Source organism: Bufo bufo, chromosome 1 (genome assembly GCF_905171765.1).
Source record: "Bufo bufo chromosome 1, aBufBuf1.1, whole genome shotgun sequence".
In the NCBI taxonomy this organism is placed as follows: Eukaryota; Metazoa; Chordata; class Amphibia; order Anura; family Bufonidae; genus Bufo; species Bufo bufo.
In genome coordinates this window covers 180,743,520-180,759,437 of record NC_053389.1, presented here as the reverse complement: position 1 = coordinate 180,759,437, position 15,918 = coordinate 180,743,520, and the positions used below count along the sequence as shown (strand labels likewise).

The window sequence follows — 15,918 nt, the reverse complement described above, 5'->3', positions numbered from 1 at the left end:
ACTAAGGGTTGTGTCTAACGAACCCACCGACTCTTGGATGGGGGTGTCTGATGTGTCTTGCGACAAAGTCGAAGATCGAGTCAACCATTCAAGAACCTCTGGGTTGCTTGTCATGACACAACCGCTAGCTGACACTGGGAGCTCAGGCCTCTCGAATGACCCCTACTTCCACGGCCCCTTACTCTGCTACAACCTGTGCCTGCGCCAGAAACAGTTAGGCCTCTGCCACTCCCCTGTGCAGGGCCTGGCACTTCTCTGTCTGACATACTCTTAGATCAATACACCAAATGTTAGATCAAATAATTTTTATTTTGCCACTAATACACAGCAAACAGGGCTTTAGAATATATCACTGCACTGCTAAACGGTAATTAGGCCCTTATTTTTTTCAACTTTTACACAACACAACATGCTTTTCAACAGATAAGTTCAATGATGAACGGCGAATATATATTTTTTTCGCCACTAATACACGGCAAACTGGGCTTTAGAGCAGTGTTTCCCAACCAGTGTGCCTCCAGCTGTTGCAAAACTACAACTCCCAGCATGCCCGCACAGCCAAAGTTTTGCAACAGCTGGAGGCACAATGGTTGGGAAACACTGCTTTAGAGTATATCACTGCACTGCACAAGGGCAATTGGGCCCTAATTTTTTTCTACTTTTACACAACACAACAGGCTTTTCAACAGATAAGTGCAACTCTGGACAGCGTATATATTTTATTTCACCACTAATACACGGCAAACAGGGCTGTAGAGTATATCATTGCAACGCTGAACCGCAATTAGGCCATAATTAATTTCTATTTTTACACTACACAATAGGCTTTTCAACAGATAAGTCCAACGCTGGACGGCGAATGTATTTTTATTTCACCACTAATACATGGCAAATACATGGCTGTAGAGTATATCACTGCACCGCTGAATGGCAATTAGGCCCAGATTTTATTTTTTTACACAACACAAAAGGCTTTTCAACAGATAAGTGCAACGCTGGACGGCAAATATATTTTTATTTTGCCACTAATACACGGCAAACAGGACTGTAAAATATATCTCTGCACAGCTGAACGGCATTTAGGCCCTAATTTTTTTCTACTTTTACACTACACAAAAGGCTTTTCACCAGATTAGTCCAACGCTAGGTGGCAAATATATTTTTATTTTGCCACTAATACACGGCAAAAAGGGCCGAACATATAACTGCACTGCACAAGGGCAAATAAGACATACTGTAGAAATATTTCCTTGTAATAAACCCTGTTAATGGCTGTATCAAACAGGACTTGCACCCCAATAACAAGAACGGTTTGCTGGAATGACAGAGCTGTATAATGGCAATTTGGATCCCCAGTCAGTGCAGCAAGGGGTAACAGGATTGTTTCTATTACCCAGTCAGTAACCTCCCCTACTGAACCTTGTTCTACATAACTGCTGTGGAATGATTCCTCCCTATCCTTTCCCTGCACTTATAAATTGTTTTTTCACCACAATCAAGTCTTTAATGGCTGTATCAAACAGCACTTGCACCCCAATAACAAGAACGGTTTGCTGGAATGACAGAGCTGTATAATGGCAATTTGGATCCCCAGTTAGTGCACCAAGGTGTGTCGGGGGGTAATAATTCAGTTAAGAATTATTAATTATGGTCATAAAAATTATGAACCATAAAAAAATAAAAAATTAATAAAATTTGTCATAAATTCCTAAAATCATGACCTGGTGAATTGTAGACAACCTAATTGATACAATTCACATCTGAGTCCGACTATTTCCTCAGATAAATAAGTTATTTTTGACGTGAGATGACGTTAATGATAAAATGTAGTTCTGCATTATACACTGCTCAAAAAAATAAAGGGAACACTTAAACAACACAATGTAACTCCAAGTCACACTTCTGTGAAATCAAACTGTCCACTTAGGAAGCAACATTGAGTGACAATCAATTTCACATGCTGTTGTGCAAATGGGATAGACAACAGGTGGAAATTATAGGCAATTAGCAAGACACCCCCAATAAAGGAGTGGTTCTGCAGGTGGTGACCACAGATCACTTCTCAGTTCCTATGCTTCCCGGCTGATGTTTTGGTCACTTTTGAATGCTGGCGGTGCTTTCACTCTAATGGTAGCATGAGACGGAGTCTACAACCTACACAAGTGACTCAGGTAGTGCAGCTTATCCAGGATGGCACATCAATGCGAGCTGTGGCAAGGTGGTTTGCTGTGTCTGTCAGCGTAGTGTCCAGAGCATGGAGGCGCTACCAGGAGACAGGCCAGTACATCAGGTGACGTGGAGGAGGCCGTAGGAGGGCAACAACCCAGCAGCAGGACCGCTACCTCCGCTTTTGTGCAAGGAGGAACAGGAGGAGCACTGCCAGAGCCCTGCAAAATGACCTCCAGCAGGCCACAAATATGCATGTGTCTCCTCAAACAATCAGAAACAGACTCCATGAGGGTGATGTGAGGGCCCAACGTCCACAGGTGGGGGTTGTGCTTACAGCCCAACACCGTGCAGAACGTTTGGCATTTGCCAGAGAACACCACGATTGTCAAATTCGCCACTGGTGCCCTGTGCTCTTCACAGATGAAAGCAGGTTCACACTGAGCACATGTGGCAGACGTGACAGAGTCTGGAGACGCCACGGAGAACGTTCTGCTGCCTGCAACATCCTCCAGCATGACCGGTTTGGCATTGGGTCAGTAATGGTGTGGGGTGGCATTTCTTTGGAGGGCCGCACAGCCCTCCATGTGCTCGCCAGAGGTAGCCTGACTGCCATTAGGTACCGAGATGAGATCCTCAGACCCCTTGTGAGACCATATGCTGGTGCGGTTGGCCCTGGGTTCCTCCTAATGCAAGACAATGCTAGACCTCATGTGGCTGGAGTGTGTCAGCAGTTCCTGCAAGACGAAGGCATTGATGCTATGGACTGGCCCGCCCGTTCCCCAGACCTGAATCCAATTGAGCACATCTGGGACATCATGTCTCGCTCTATCCACCAACGTCACGTTGCACCACAGACTGTCCAGGAGTTGGCAGATGCTTTAGCTGGGAGGAGATCCCTCAGGAGACTGTCCGCCACCTCATCAGGAGCATGCACAGGCGTTGTAGGGAGGTCATACAGGCACGTGGAGGCCACACACACTACTGAGCCTCATTTTGACTTGTTTTAAGGACATTACATCAAAGTTGGATCAGCCTGTAGTTTGTTTTTCCACTTTAATTTTGAGTGTGACTCCAAATCCAGACCTCCGTAGGTTGAAAAATTTGATTTCCATTTTTTTATTTTTGTGTGATTTTGTTGTCAGCACATTCAACTATGTAAAGAACAAAGTATTTCAGAAGAATATTTAATTAACTCAGATCTAGGATGTGTTATTTTTGTGTTCCCTTTATTTTTTTGAGCAGTGTACAGTAATACACAGGTATTATAAAAAAATATGCAGATTTATGGGTTACAAGTTTACAGTATAAACATATATAAGTAAATAAACACAATGATACATACAAATGAATATATATATATATATATATATATATATATATAGTTAATAAAAAGCATTACAAGCTTAACAATATAACAATGTGAGTGGAAATAACTTGTCACATTATACACAAGCTATTATTAGGTTAGGATATCAAAATAGGAACATAAGTTATATACATCACTTCTGTTCAGAGAAAACCTCATGATATCAGGATGGGCATGTCTAATCCTAGACATCAACATAGAATGCTAAATACATTCTGCCCCCCCCCCCCCCTAACCAACTACACATCACATGACTTCAAGATGAGCAAATCCATTTAAGGATATAACTTAGAAGAGACAATTATATCCTTCCACCCCATCCTGGACTATTTTCACATATATAACTTTGGTAATAATATTAAGACAAATAACAGGGATCTAGGATCTTTGCTAGACCATATCTTAAATGGGAAGGACTTGAAACAAGTCTTTCCTGTGGGAATCAATCACTTAGCTTGGCGAAGAATGTTCTATCAATATATATATATATATATATATATATATATATCTAAGCAATTATTTAATGCTTTGCTAGATTATGAGTCTTGATTCTTCTGCAGGTAGAATGAAGCCTCACAATATCCTAAGACTACATCTCAATATGGAGATGATCAATTAATTAATAAATTTATTCGCCAATCTAGATGGTATAATTTCACCCACACTATCAAATTAGTCTTAATAAAATGAAATATAATTTTCTGTGTCTCTTACCAAGTCCTAGTAGGAATCTCACTTCTGCTCCTAGGAAAGCTGGGTGGTCCATCATAGCACATCTCACCATGTCTTTCATCTTGATAGACCCCTCTAGAGAGCTCAACTTCTCTTCTTCTCTCGCTCTCTCTCTTTTTCTCCTCTCTTTCCCTTCTACCTTCTGTGTATGGCTTATGATCACAAACTTATCAGTTAGACACACCTTCCTAGTTTGGAACTTTCCAATCATTGTCGGATGGGCGTGACCATTGATAAAAATGTGACATCATAACCTTACCCAGAATGCATTTTTGCTACTGTTGTATTGTCACCTACTGATACATAGGTGGCACTGCTGTGTAAGCTATTTGCATCATAGTATAAAGGGTTAACTTATGTAAGTCTGAATATACATTTGACCTTAAAAGCTTTAATTCAAAGCCATAGGGATTAATTCTGACACTTGTAGCAATTAGAGACAGACCTCTAGGCGTCTCTCTGAATGTTTCTCACACTGTTGATTTATTGATATGAATGGCCTTGTTTTCTCACAGAGATATCAGTACCTCCTCTGTCATACCAAAGATGTGATTAATTGTTACAAAACACACATCTTCACAGACACTCTTTTTGAGACAGATATTCTCCTAATGAGAAATATATATATAATATACTGGATACATGTTGTCTTCGTAACATATAACAATATAATATAAACAAATATATATATGTCCTACTGATTGTCTTATGCTAAGGACTAACTAAGGCTCATTAAATAAATACATACATATTATATGTTTTGCTTCATTAATAAATGACTAATTGTATAGGTAATTATCACCAGCTGCATAGAGCTTATCTTTATCTCCCGTCATAAATTTATAAGTAGACAAGGAGGCATCTTCTCAGACTGGTACATTCATGAGAAGAATAACATTAAAGAGCAGAAACCTTTGTATGACCTTACTTTGGCCTACTCAAGACATACAAAATTGTAAATATAGTCGAGCATGGCTCTTAAAGGAAATGAACATCCATCTTGACTAGAATGAATTGGATATCAATGCATTTACCTATGAAAAGGCACAACAGGTGTAATAGGATTGTTCCTATTACCCAGTCTGTAACCTCCCCTACTGAACCCTGTTCTACACAAATGCTGTGGAAGATTCCTCCCTATCCTTTCCCTGCACTTATAAATCGTTTTTTTCACCACAATCAAGTCTTTCCGCCTGCAGACATCTCTCCCTGCACTAAGTACACTGGTAAATGGCAGAATATTAGATGGTTGCCGCTATTTATAGCATCACAGGGCTAGCTGGCTGCTGATTGGCTGCATGCATGGCATTATGGGTGATCCTGCCGTCCCAGAGTTCCTTTCTCCATGTCCTCACGCGTGCAGCAGCCATTTTAGGAAAAAATGTGATTCGTTACCACGAAGCGTGAGGAATTCCACTTCCTCAACTTCAATTCGCTCATCTCTAGTTACCACGAAGCCTGCGGAAATTCGGCTTCTGTGCGAAACAAATTTTTCCTGAAATTCGGATCGAATTCCACTTTGTCAGTTTTGATTCGCTCATCTCTAAACAACACCTCTAAGTTCAAATATCATTTAGGTCTTTTATGGCTCTGATGAGAGTGGTGCCATCTGCTATACATTTTTAAAATCGTTGCTTTATATCGAGTCAAAATATGAACTGAAGAAGAATACTTGATATCATGTCATACAGACATGTTATTTTCAGTTGCTCATATCTGGCACTAATAGTACTACTACGGTAATTGCATTTGCATTATTAATAATTGTGTCCTAATGACAATGTCCTTCTGGTTTCAGAAGACACATGGTCCCTGAGTACACCACACTTTTGCTTGTAAAGCTCCACATTAGTCTCAGTGATTTAGTAGTGGCGTGTTTAGAGGTTTACAGTGAAGTTATTACTTACAATCTGAGTCATGTGACAAGACCCATTAGCTCAAATTTACTAATGTGAGAGTACCTATATTTTGGTCTAAATTGTGCCAAACAGTGGCACAATTTGGTGCATCTAGATTTAGGGAAATTTCTGTGCCTAGGTCGAAAAAGGATTCTGGATCAGCAAAAAAAGGTTGTGGTTGGAAAGTGGTGTGGCCTAAAATGTGACGATTTGCATTAATATTGCACCAAAATTCTGTATTAGACAAAGGTGTTTATTCCTGCACCACATTTATCTCAAAGAAGATGTACTATTAATATATAATTGCTATGTAAGACTAAATCATTTTATATACAGTATTTTGTACTAATTATTATATTTATTGTAATTTACTTCAGGAGTTTACTGATATTGAAGGAAGAGTACATATTGAGCCGAAACCTGATTTAAGTAGCTTTGTCATAGATGGAGCAAAGCGAGAAGATGAGGGCAACTATAAAATTGTTGTGACCAATCCTTCTGGACAAGATAATGCTTCACTGTATGTCAAAGTTGTAGGTAAGCCATACTATAATGGTATATTACTATTTCATTAAAGGGATTGTCCAGCTTTCACTACCTGAACGGCAGGGGTCCGGCACTGTTCTGTGTAGCTCGAGTTGTCTGCCCTGAAGGTGAGCCATCACTTAAGAAAGGTTGAATAACCTCTCTAAACTCTTCATCACTGGAGAGTTTACCCCTTTCCTTACCAGGCCATTTTTTCTGTTTTAGCAATGTATATATATATATATCTGCAAAGAGCACATTTCTTAGGCAACTCACAGTACAGTACAAGTATTTGATATTATTTTTCTTAGGACACCTTAGACCTTTTTTGTGTCATTAGATTGTTATGAAAGCAAAAAGGTAAAAAAGTGTGTACATTTGTATATTTTACACAAAGTCCAGTATACCATTGCTAAAACTATACCTCTTGAACTTTTATACACTTTTTCACATTACACCCACAAACTTAAATGTGTTTTCTGGGAAATTTTATGTGATGGACCAACACAAAGTAGCAAGTATGTGTGAAGTGAAAAGAAAATTACACAGGGTTTCAAAAGTTTTTATTAAATAAAAGCTGGAAAGTGTGGCGTGCATTTGTATTCAGCCCCCCTTGAGTCAGTACTATGTAGGACCACCTTTCACTGCAATTACAGCTGCAAGTCTTTTGGGGTATGTCTCTACCAGCTTTGCACATCTAGAGGCTGAGATTTATGCCCATTCTTCTTAGAAAAATAGCTCAAACTCAGTCAGATTGGATGGAGAGCGTCTGTGATCAGCAATTTTCAAGTCTTGCCACAGACTCAATGGGATTTAGGTCTGGACATTGACTGGGGCATTATAATACATGAATATGCTTTGATCTAAACCAGGGATGCCCAACCTGCGGCCCTACAGATGTTAAAAAACGACAACTCCCAACATGCCCTCATAGCAGTAGGTTTTCAAGGCATGCTGGGAGTCATAGTTTTTTAACAGTTGGAGGGCCGCAGATTGGGCATCACTGATCTAAACCATTCCATTGTAGCTCTGGCTGTATGTTAGCTCCATCCATCTCCCCATCAACTCTGACCAGCTTCCCTGTCCCTGCTGAAGAAAAGCATTCCCACAGCATGATGCTGTCATCACCATGTTTCATGGTGGGTATGGTGTTTTCATGTGCAGTGTTAGTAGGGGGTCATTTATAGTGATGAGCTGCGGGGGTCATATTCGAATTCGCAATATTTCGCGAAAATTTTGTAGAATATTTGGCGAATATTCGCGAATTCGAATATTCGTTATAGTCTACGATTTTTTTACTCGAAAAATCGACAAAGTAATGATTGCGTAGTATGCAAATTTTAGTAATGTGAATTTTTCGTAATGCAAATTTTTATCGCAAGTTTTTCAATTGCTAAGCAAAAACATGATTTCTCCCTGCTTCTTGCTTGTGGGCCAATGAGTCATAGCACTATATCGAATATATATTTTTTTTCGAATATTCGTAATATTCTAAAACAAGAATATATAGCAATAAAGAGAATATTCGAAAAAAAAAAATAATATAGAGCAATTTAGCTAATATAGTGCTACAATCTTCTTTGTCTAATAGCTGTAATTTTTTTCTTATCTGAAGTTCAGACTGGAAAAAAAATTCAACTATTGAAAAAAAAAGATTACAGCACAATATTAGCTAAATTGCTCTATATTTGTTTGTTTTTTATATTCGCTATATTGCTATATATTCTTGTTTTAGAATATTACGAATATTTGAAAAACTAATATATTTGTTTTTTCGAATATTCTAAAACAAGAATATATAGCAATATAGCGAATATTCGAAGAAAAAAAAACGAATATAGAGCAATTTAGCTTATATAGTGCTATAATCTATTTTTCAATAGTTGAAATTTTTTTCCAATCTGGACTTCAGATGAGAAAAAAATTACAGCTATTAGACAAAGAAGATTATAGCACTATATTAGCTAAAATGCTCTATATTCTTTTTTTTCGAATATTCACTATATTGCTTTATATTCTTGTTTTAGTATATTACGAATATTCGAAAAAATGAATATATTCGTTTTTTCGAATATTCTAAAACAAGAATATATAGCAATATAGTGAATATTCGGAAAAAAACACGAATATATTGAGTTTTAGCTAATATAGTGCTATAATTTTCTTTGTCTAATAGTTGTCATTTTTTTCTCATCTGAAGTTCAGATTAGAAAAAAATTTCAACTATTGAAAAAAAGATTATAGCACTATATTAGCTAAATTGCTCTATATTCGTTTTTTTTTTTTTGGAATATTCGCTATATTGCTATATATTCTTGTTTTAGAATATTCCGAATATTCAAAAAAACTAATATATTCGATATAGTGCTATATATAAATTTTTTTGAATGTTCATTATTTTTCCCATTTAAAGTCATGATTCCTCCCTGCTTCTTGCACATGGGCCAATGAGTCATTGGCCCACTAGCAAGAAGCTGGGAGGAATCATGTTTTCACTCGACAATTAAAAAATTTGCGATTAAAAATTCGCAATAAAAAAATCTAAATTACGAATATATATCACTATATTCTAAATATTCGCGAATTTTCAAAGTACCTATATTCGCGATAAAAATTCACAATTCGAATACTCGTGATCAACACTAGTCATTTATTAAGACCAGCATTTTAGCCTACAGTCTTAATACCCGTATAGCTAATGTAGTAAACAATAAATGAGATGGGCCTGCCGCCTTTTTTAGACCTGGCGCGAGCGGGGAAAAGTTGCAGATTGCGGCCCAAATAACCCTTTTCACTGTATATTGTGATGGATTGTTGTAGCATCCTTCTACAATAATTCCACACAGTCAGACCGCTTCTGCTGGCCTTTGCATTCAAAGGCATCGGCATCGGCAGATCACAAGGTATCCTGATACTTTTATACATCGGGGCACAGTTAAGAGCTTACCTCCACGATTATAAAGTCATGCAGCAGTAAGCAAGTGGTTAATATATTATATTGTGAAACAGTTGCTTACTATCCATAAAAACTGAAAGCACCAATAATGTAAAACTGGGGTGGAATTTTATTAAATAATATAACAATAGAAATAGAAAGTTCACTAATATTAGGCTAATAATACAAATATTATAGATTTAGGCCTCATGCACACAAACGTATTTTGTTTCCTTGTCTGTTCCGTTTTTTTTGCGGATAGGATGCGGACCCATTCATTTCAATGGGTCCGCAAAAAACGCGGACAGCACACCATGTCCGTTCCGTTGCCCCACCAAAAAAATAGTGCATGTCCTATTTTTTTCTAGTTTGCGGACAAGGATAGGCATTACTACAATGGATCCGCAAAAAAAAAAAAAACGGATGCCATATGGAACGTTATCCTTTCTTTGGGGGATCCGCAATTTGCGGACCGCAAAACACATACGGTCGTGTGCATGAGGCCAAAGCTCTTGTTGAAAATTGTTGAAAACTGGCCAGGAATTATTCATGGGACCATATTTTTTCTCGCCATCTGATTCACATTTTTGCGGATCATATGTGGCCCCATTCATTATGGTGGGGCCGCAAAAGATGCGGACAACACATGGTGTGCTGTCCACATCTGTGTGTTCCTTCTGCGCCCAACAAAAATGATAGAACATGCCCTATTCTTGCCTGAGGAGAAGGATAGGACATTTATACGGGAGTTTGAAAAAAAAAATGGTGGGATGCATATGGCCTGGATTCACGTTTTACAGATCTGCAATTTGCAGACTGCAAAACAGATATGGTTGTGTGCATGAGGCCTAAATCTGCAATGAAATTGCAACAAGATTCTGCATCATATTTGTGTCAATGCTGGTAACACAAGGTTTGAAGAGTTTATCCCTTGAAAATCTATAGAAAGCCATAAAATCCTCTCTTCTATTTTCCCCAGTACATGAATGGGTTTTATACCTGCATCACTTGCATTGCACTCTAGTTTGCTACTAGATTTCTGGTGATCTTCTATGTTCTTCTTCATAAAATTGTCCTTATGTGAACATTATTTTACACTTATTATTCAAGCATTCAAACTTGCAAAACAAAACAAAGTTACCCTAGTGATCTTCCTGATTACAAATGAATTAAATATTTTCAGAAAATAATATTTTTTCAAAATTTCAGATATTCCTGATCCTCCACAAAATGTAAAAATTATTGCTGTTGGAGAGGACTGGGCAGATGTTGTTTGGGATCCTCCAAAATATGATGGTGGGCAAGAAATCCAAGGTAAGAAATGTGTGCTGCTCTTGGTATTTTGTTTTAAATGTTCCTTTGTATTCATTAACACGTTCAGGACCTTGGACGAGCATTCTCGTCCTAGGGTTATCGCGCTGCCCCACAACTGCTGCCGCGATCAGCAGCAGGGGCCCGGCTGATACTGACAGCCGGGCCCCTGCTGTATCTGCCAGCATCGGTGAAAACACTGATGCCGGCGGATTAACCCCCTGTATGCCACGGTCACGCTGACTGCAGCATACAGGGGGTTTGCAGCAGCTTGTACATACCCATTCAGTCCCCGTGCTGTGGTGACAGGGAACCGAAGTTTGCTATGGCACCCCTGATGCCTTGAACAGGTAACGGGACTGCCAGCTACGGAAGCCCAGAAGATCCAGCCGGAGGGCTGGGTCTCCTAGGCAACTGTTAGCGTCTTACCATGTAAGACACTGACAGTTCAATACAGCACAATACAGAAATATTGTGCTGTATTGAAACAGGGATCAGACCCTGTCCCATAGTGGGACAAAAAATAAAATGAAAAAAAGAAGTTAAAAAAAGAAAGTTTTACAAAAAAATTAAACGTTTCAAGTAAAAAAAAAAAAAAAGCCCCCTTTTCCCAAAATAAAGTAAAACAAAATTGTAAAAATATAGGGAAAAAAAGAAAAGTAGACATATTAGGTATCGACGCGTCTGTATCAACCGGCTCTATAAAAATATCACATGACCTAACCCCTCAGATGAACACCGTCAAAAAAATAAAATAAAATCTGTGCTAAAAAAACTTTTTTTTTTGTCACCTTTTTTTGTACAACACCAAGCGATCAAAAAGGCGTATGCCCCCCCAAAATAGTACCAATCTAACCATCATCTCATCCTGCAAAAAATGAGCCCTTACCTAAGACAATCGCCCAAAAAAATTGATAAATATGGCTCTCAGCCTATGGAGACACTAAAACATGAGTTTTAAAAATGCTTATATTGTGTTAAATGTAAAAAAAAAAAAAAAAAAAGTAGATATATTAGGTATCGTCACGTCCGTAACAACCTGCTCTATAAAAATACCACATGACCTAACCTCTCAGGTGAACACCGTAAAAAATTTTTTTTATAAAAACAGTGTGGAAAATACCATTTTTTTTTACCTTACATCATGAAAAGTGTAATAGCAAGCGATCAAAAAATCATACGCACCCCAAAATAGTGCCATCTCATCCCTCAAAAATGATACCCTACCTAAGACAATTGCCCAAAAAATTTAAAAAATTATGGCTCTCAGACTATGGAGACACTAAAACATGATTTTTTTCATTTTTTTTTCAAAATCGATATTATTGTGTAAAACTTAAATTTTAAGAAGTACCGTATTTATCGGCGTATAACACGCACTTTTTCCCCTGAAAATAGGGGGCAAATGATGTATGCGTGTTATACGCCGATATTCATTGCGGCCCGGCAAAGATGCAGCATCACAGACTGTGCTGTATGAGCCGGGAGAGAGGAGGGGCTGGAGTCCGTAACTAGGGGCGGGGCCCGGTGCAGTCACTGTACTCTTACACCGGGCCCCGCCGCTCACCAAAGTATTTATAAACGTGAATCCTTATCCTGTTATTAAGCTGCCCTCTCCCATGTTCCCATGTCCCCCCTGTATCCCCATAGCACTTACTTAAGCTTCCATAGCAGGCAGAGTGGGTGGCAGCAGTAACGTCACTCACTGACGTTGAGCGCCTGCTCCGCCCCCTTTATGAATGAAGCAGGCGGAGCAGACGCGCGACGTCAGTGAGTGACGTTAGTGCCGTCCGCTCTGCCTGCTATGGAAGCTTAGCTGCTTAAGTAAGTGCTGTGGGGATACAGGGGGGACATGGGAACATGGGAGAGGGCAGCTTAATAACAGGATAAGGATTCACGTTTATAAATACTTCGGTGAGCGGCGGGGCCCGGTGTATTGGGGGACACTGTTATGAGGGGGATCTGTGGATGACATATAGCAGTGTCATCCACAGATCCCCCCCATAACAGTTCCATCCACAGATCCCCCCACCCCATAGCAGTACAATTTGAAATGGACACTGTTATGAGGGGGATCTGTGGATGACATAGCAGTGTCATCCACAGATCCCCCCATAACAGTTCCATCCACAGATCCCCCCACCCCATAGCAGTACAATTTGAAATTTAATTTTTTTTCCTGAAATTTCCCTTAAAATGAAGGTGCGTGTTATACGCCAGTGCGTGTTATACGCCGATAAATACGGTATATATATATTAGGTATTGACACATCCATAACAACCTGATCTATAAAAATATAACATGACCTAACCCATCAGGTGAACACCATAAAAAAAAAATTTAAACGGTGTAAAAAAAGCAAAAAGCAAGCGATCAAAAATTCATATGCACCCTAAAATAGTACCAATCAAACCGTCATCTCATACCGAAAAAAATTAGCTCCTGCATACGACAGTCGCCCAAAAAATAAAAAAAACTATGGCTTTCAGAATATGGAGACACAAACATTTTTTTTTTCAAAAATGCTTTATTATGTAAAACTGAAACAAACAACCAAAAAAAGTAGTCATATTTGGTATTGTCACGTCCGTAACAACCTGCTCTATAAAAATAACACATGATCTAACCTGTCAGATAAACATTGCAAATGACAAAAAATGAAAACGGTGCCAAAACAACTATTTTTTGTTACCTTGCCTCACAAAAAGTGTAATATAGAGCAACCAAAAATCATGTACCCTAAAATAGTACCAACAAAACTGCCACCTTATCCAGTAGTTTCCAAAATGGGGTCTTTTTTTGAAGTTTCTACTATAGGGTGCATTAGGGGGTCTTCAAATTTGACATGGCAGCTTAAAATTATCCCAGTGAAATCTGCCTTCCAAAAACCATATGGCGTTCCTTTCCTTCTGCGCAATGCTGTGTGCCCATACAGCAGTTTACGAACACATATTGGGTATTTCTGTAAACTACAGAATCAGTGCAATAAATATTGAGTTTTGTTTGGCTGTTAACCCTTGCTTTGTTAGTGGATAAAAATGTATTAAAATGGAAAATTTGCCAAAAAAGTAAAATTCTGAAATTTCATCTCCATTTTCCATTAATTCTTGTGGAACACCTAAAGAGTTAACAAAGTTAGTAAAATCTGTTTTGAATACCCTGAGGGGTGTAGTTTCTAAAATAGGGTAACTTTTTTGGAATTTCTACTCTACGGGTGCATCAGGAGGTCTTCAAATGTGACATGGCAGCTTAAAATTATTCCAGTGAAATCTGCTTTCCAAAAACCATATCCGTTCTTTTCCTTCTGCGCAATGCTGTGTGCCCGTACAGCAGGTTAAGATCACATATGGGGTGTTTCTGTAAACTACACAATCAGGGCATTAAATATTGAATTTTGTTTGGCTGTTAAACCTTGCTTTGTTAGTGGAACAAAATTGATTAAAATGGAAAATCTGCCAAAAAAGCGAAATTCTGAAATTTCATCTCCATTTTCCGTTAATTCTTGTGAACACCTAAAAGGGTTAACAAAGTTTGTAAAATCAGTTTTGAATACCTTGAGGGGTGTAGTTTCTAAAAGGGGTAATTTTTGGGTGGTTTCTATTATGTATGCCTCGCACAGTGACTTCAGACCTGAACTGATCCTTAAAAAGTGGGTTTTGGAAATTTTCGGAAGATTGCTTCTAAACTTCTAAGCCTTCTAACGTCCCCAACAAATAAAATGGCATTCACAAAATAATCAAAACATGAAGTAGACATATGGGGAATGTAAAGTAATAAATATTTTTGGAGTTATTACTATCTATTATAAAAGTAGAGAAATATAAATTTGGAAATTTGCAAATTTTTTAAAATTTTTGGTAAATGTGGTATTTTTTTATAAGTAAAAATGACGTTTTTTGACTCAATTTTACCACTGTCATGAAGTACAATATGTGACGAGAAAAAAATCTCAGAATGGCCTGGATAAGTAAAAGCGTTTTAAAGTTATTACCACGAAAAGTGAAAAATGGCTGGGTCCTTAAGGGGTTAAAGCAGGAGATGGCCGATTATAAGAACATTCAACAGGGACGTATTTCCGCCGGTCCCCATTACACCCAGTGAACTCCGGCAGGGAACTACCTGATGATTTTCTTTAATGCTAGCATGAATCTAGCTTAACCAACAAAAGCAAAAAAACTTTTTCTGACCTTTCACTCTGTATGACACATGGTAGGATTATCTGCAAACAAAGTCTGATAGAATAAAAGAAAATAAATATTTTAGACCCTTTGGACAAAAATTATACATCTGCACAGCTCAGCACCTTTGAAGGCACTTTATAGCCTACAATCAAACTGCCAAACATTAGATCAACAAAACATGGGCTTTCAGATATCAATGGTCCATCAGATCTCTGCAGATGTTGAGAAACTGTCGGGCTTCATGCACACCAACATTGGTCAACTTTAATCAAAGAGTGTGGCTAATTTATAGACTATGGGCAACTTATGTGGCATGAATGTTTGGCCAAAAGTCATTTTTGTCATTATTTTTTATGAAATTGTTTTACTGTATTTTGTGTTCTGCAGCCTGTAGACATTCTTATACGTTGCAGACTGCTCAGTCCAGCTGAGTGCAAAATCTGTTAGATGAGCTCTCTGAATGCCCCATCTACAGCCCCTCCCTCTTTTTGAGCTGCTCGCTTTGACACACTAAGCGGTCTTTAAGCTCGTCTGAAGGATTTCACACTAAAAAGGACCGAGCAGCCTAAAATGTATGAAAATACAAACGGTCAAGCTTAGACTGGTCCACAGGAGAACCAGTAAATCTCCTGGTTGGCCCCTGAGTAATGGTAGGCCCCCAGTCCTCCACCTCCTGCACAAGTGGCACATTGCATAATAGATTAACAGCTCTATATAAAGATAGGTGAACATCAACTCAACCTTGTAAAGGTCACTGCAAAATCTATCATATACTGCATGTAGCTGTACAGTGGGCCCCC

The 15,918-nt window shown here is 38.6% G+C and overlaps 2 protein-coding genes across 6 annotated transcripts in view; both read left to right on the top strand.

Moving 5' to 3' along the window:
• The window catches only part of LOC121001740 (myosin-binding protein C, fast-type-like), a 607,494-nt gene that overhangs the window by 215,503 nt on the left and 376,073 nt on the right, over positions 1-15,918 (top strand). The window lies entirely within an intron of this gene.
• Positions 1-15,918, top strand: part of LOC121001720 (myosin-binding protein C, fast-type-like) — a 272,071-nt gene that overhangs the window by 215,568 nt on the left and 40,585 nt on the right. For all 3 annotated transcript variants that reach the window (XM_040432923.1, XM_040432909.1, XM_040432918.1), the window contains 2 exons: positions 6,543-6,702; positions 10,835-10,939. In XM_040432923.1, coding sequence (XP_040288857.1) covers positions 6,543-6,702; positions 10,835-10,939 — 265 coding nt within the window. The remainder of the gene's footprint in view (positions 1-6,542; positions 6,703-10,834; positions 10,940-15,918) is intronic.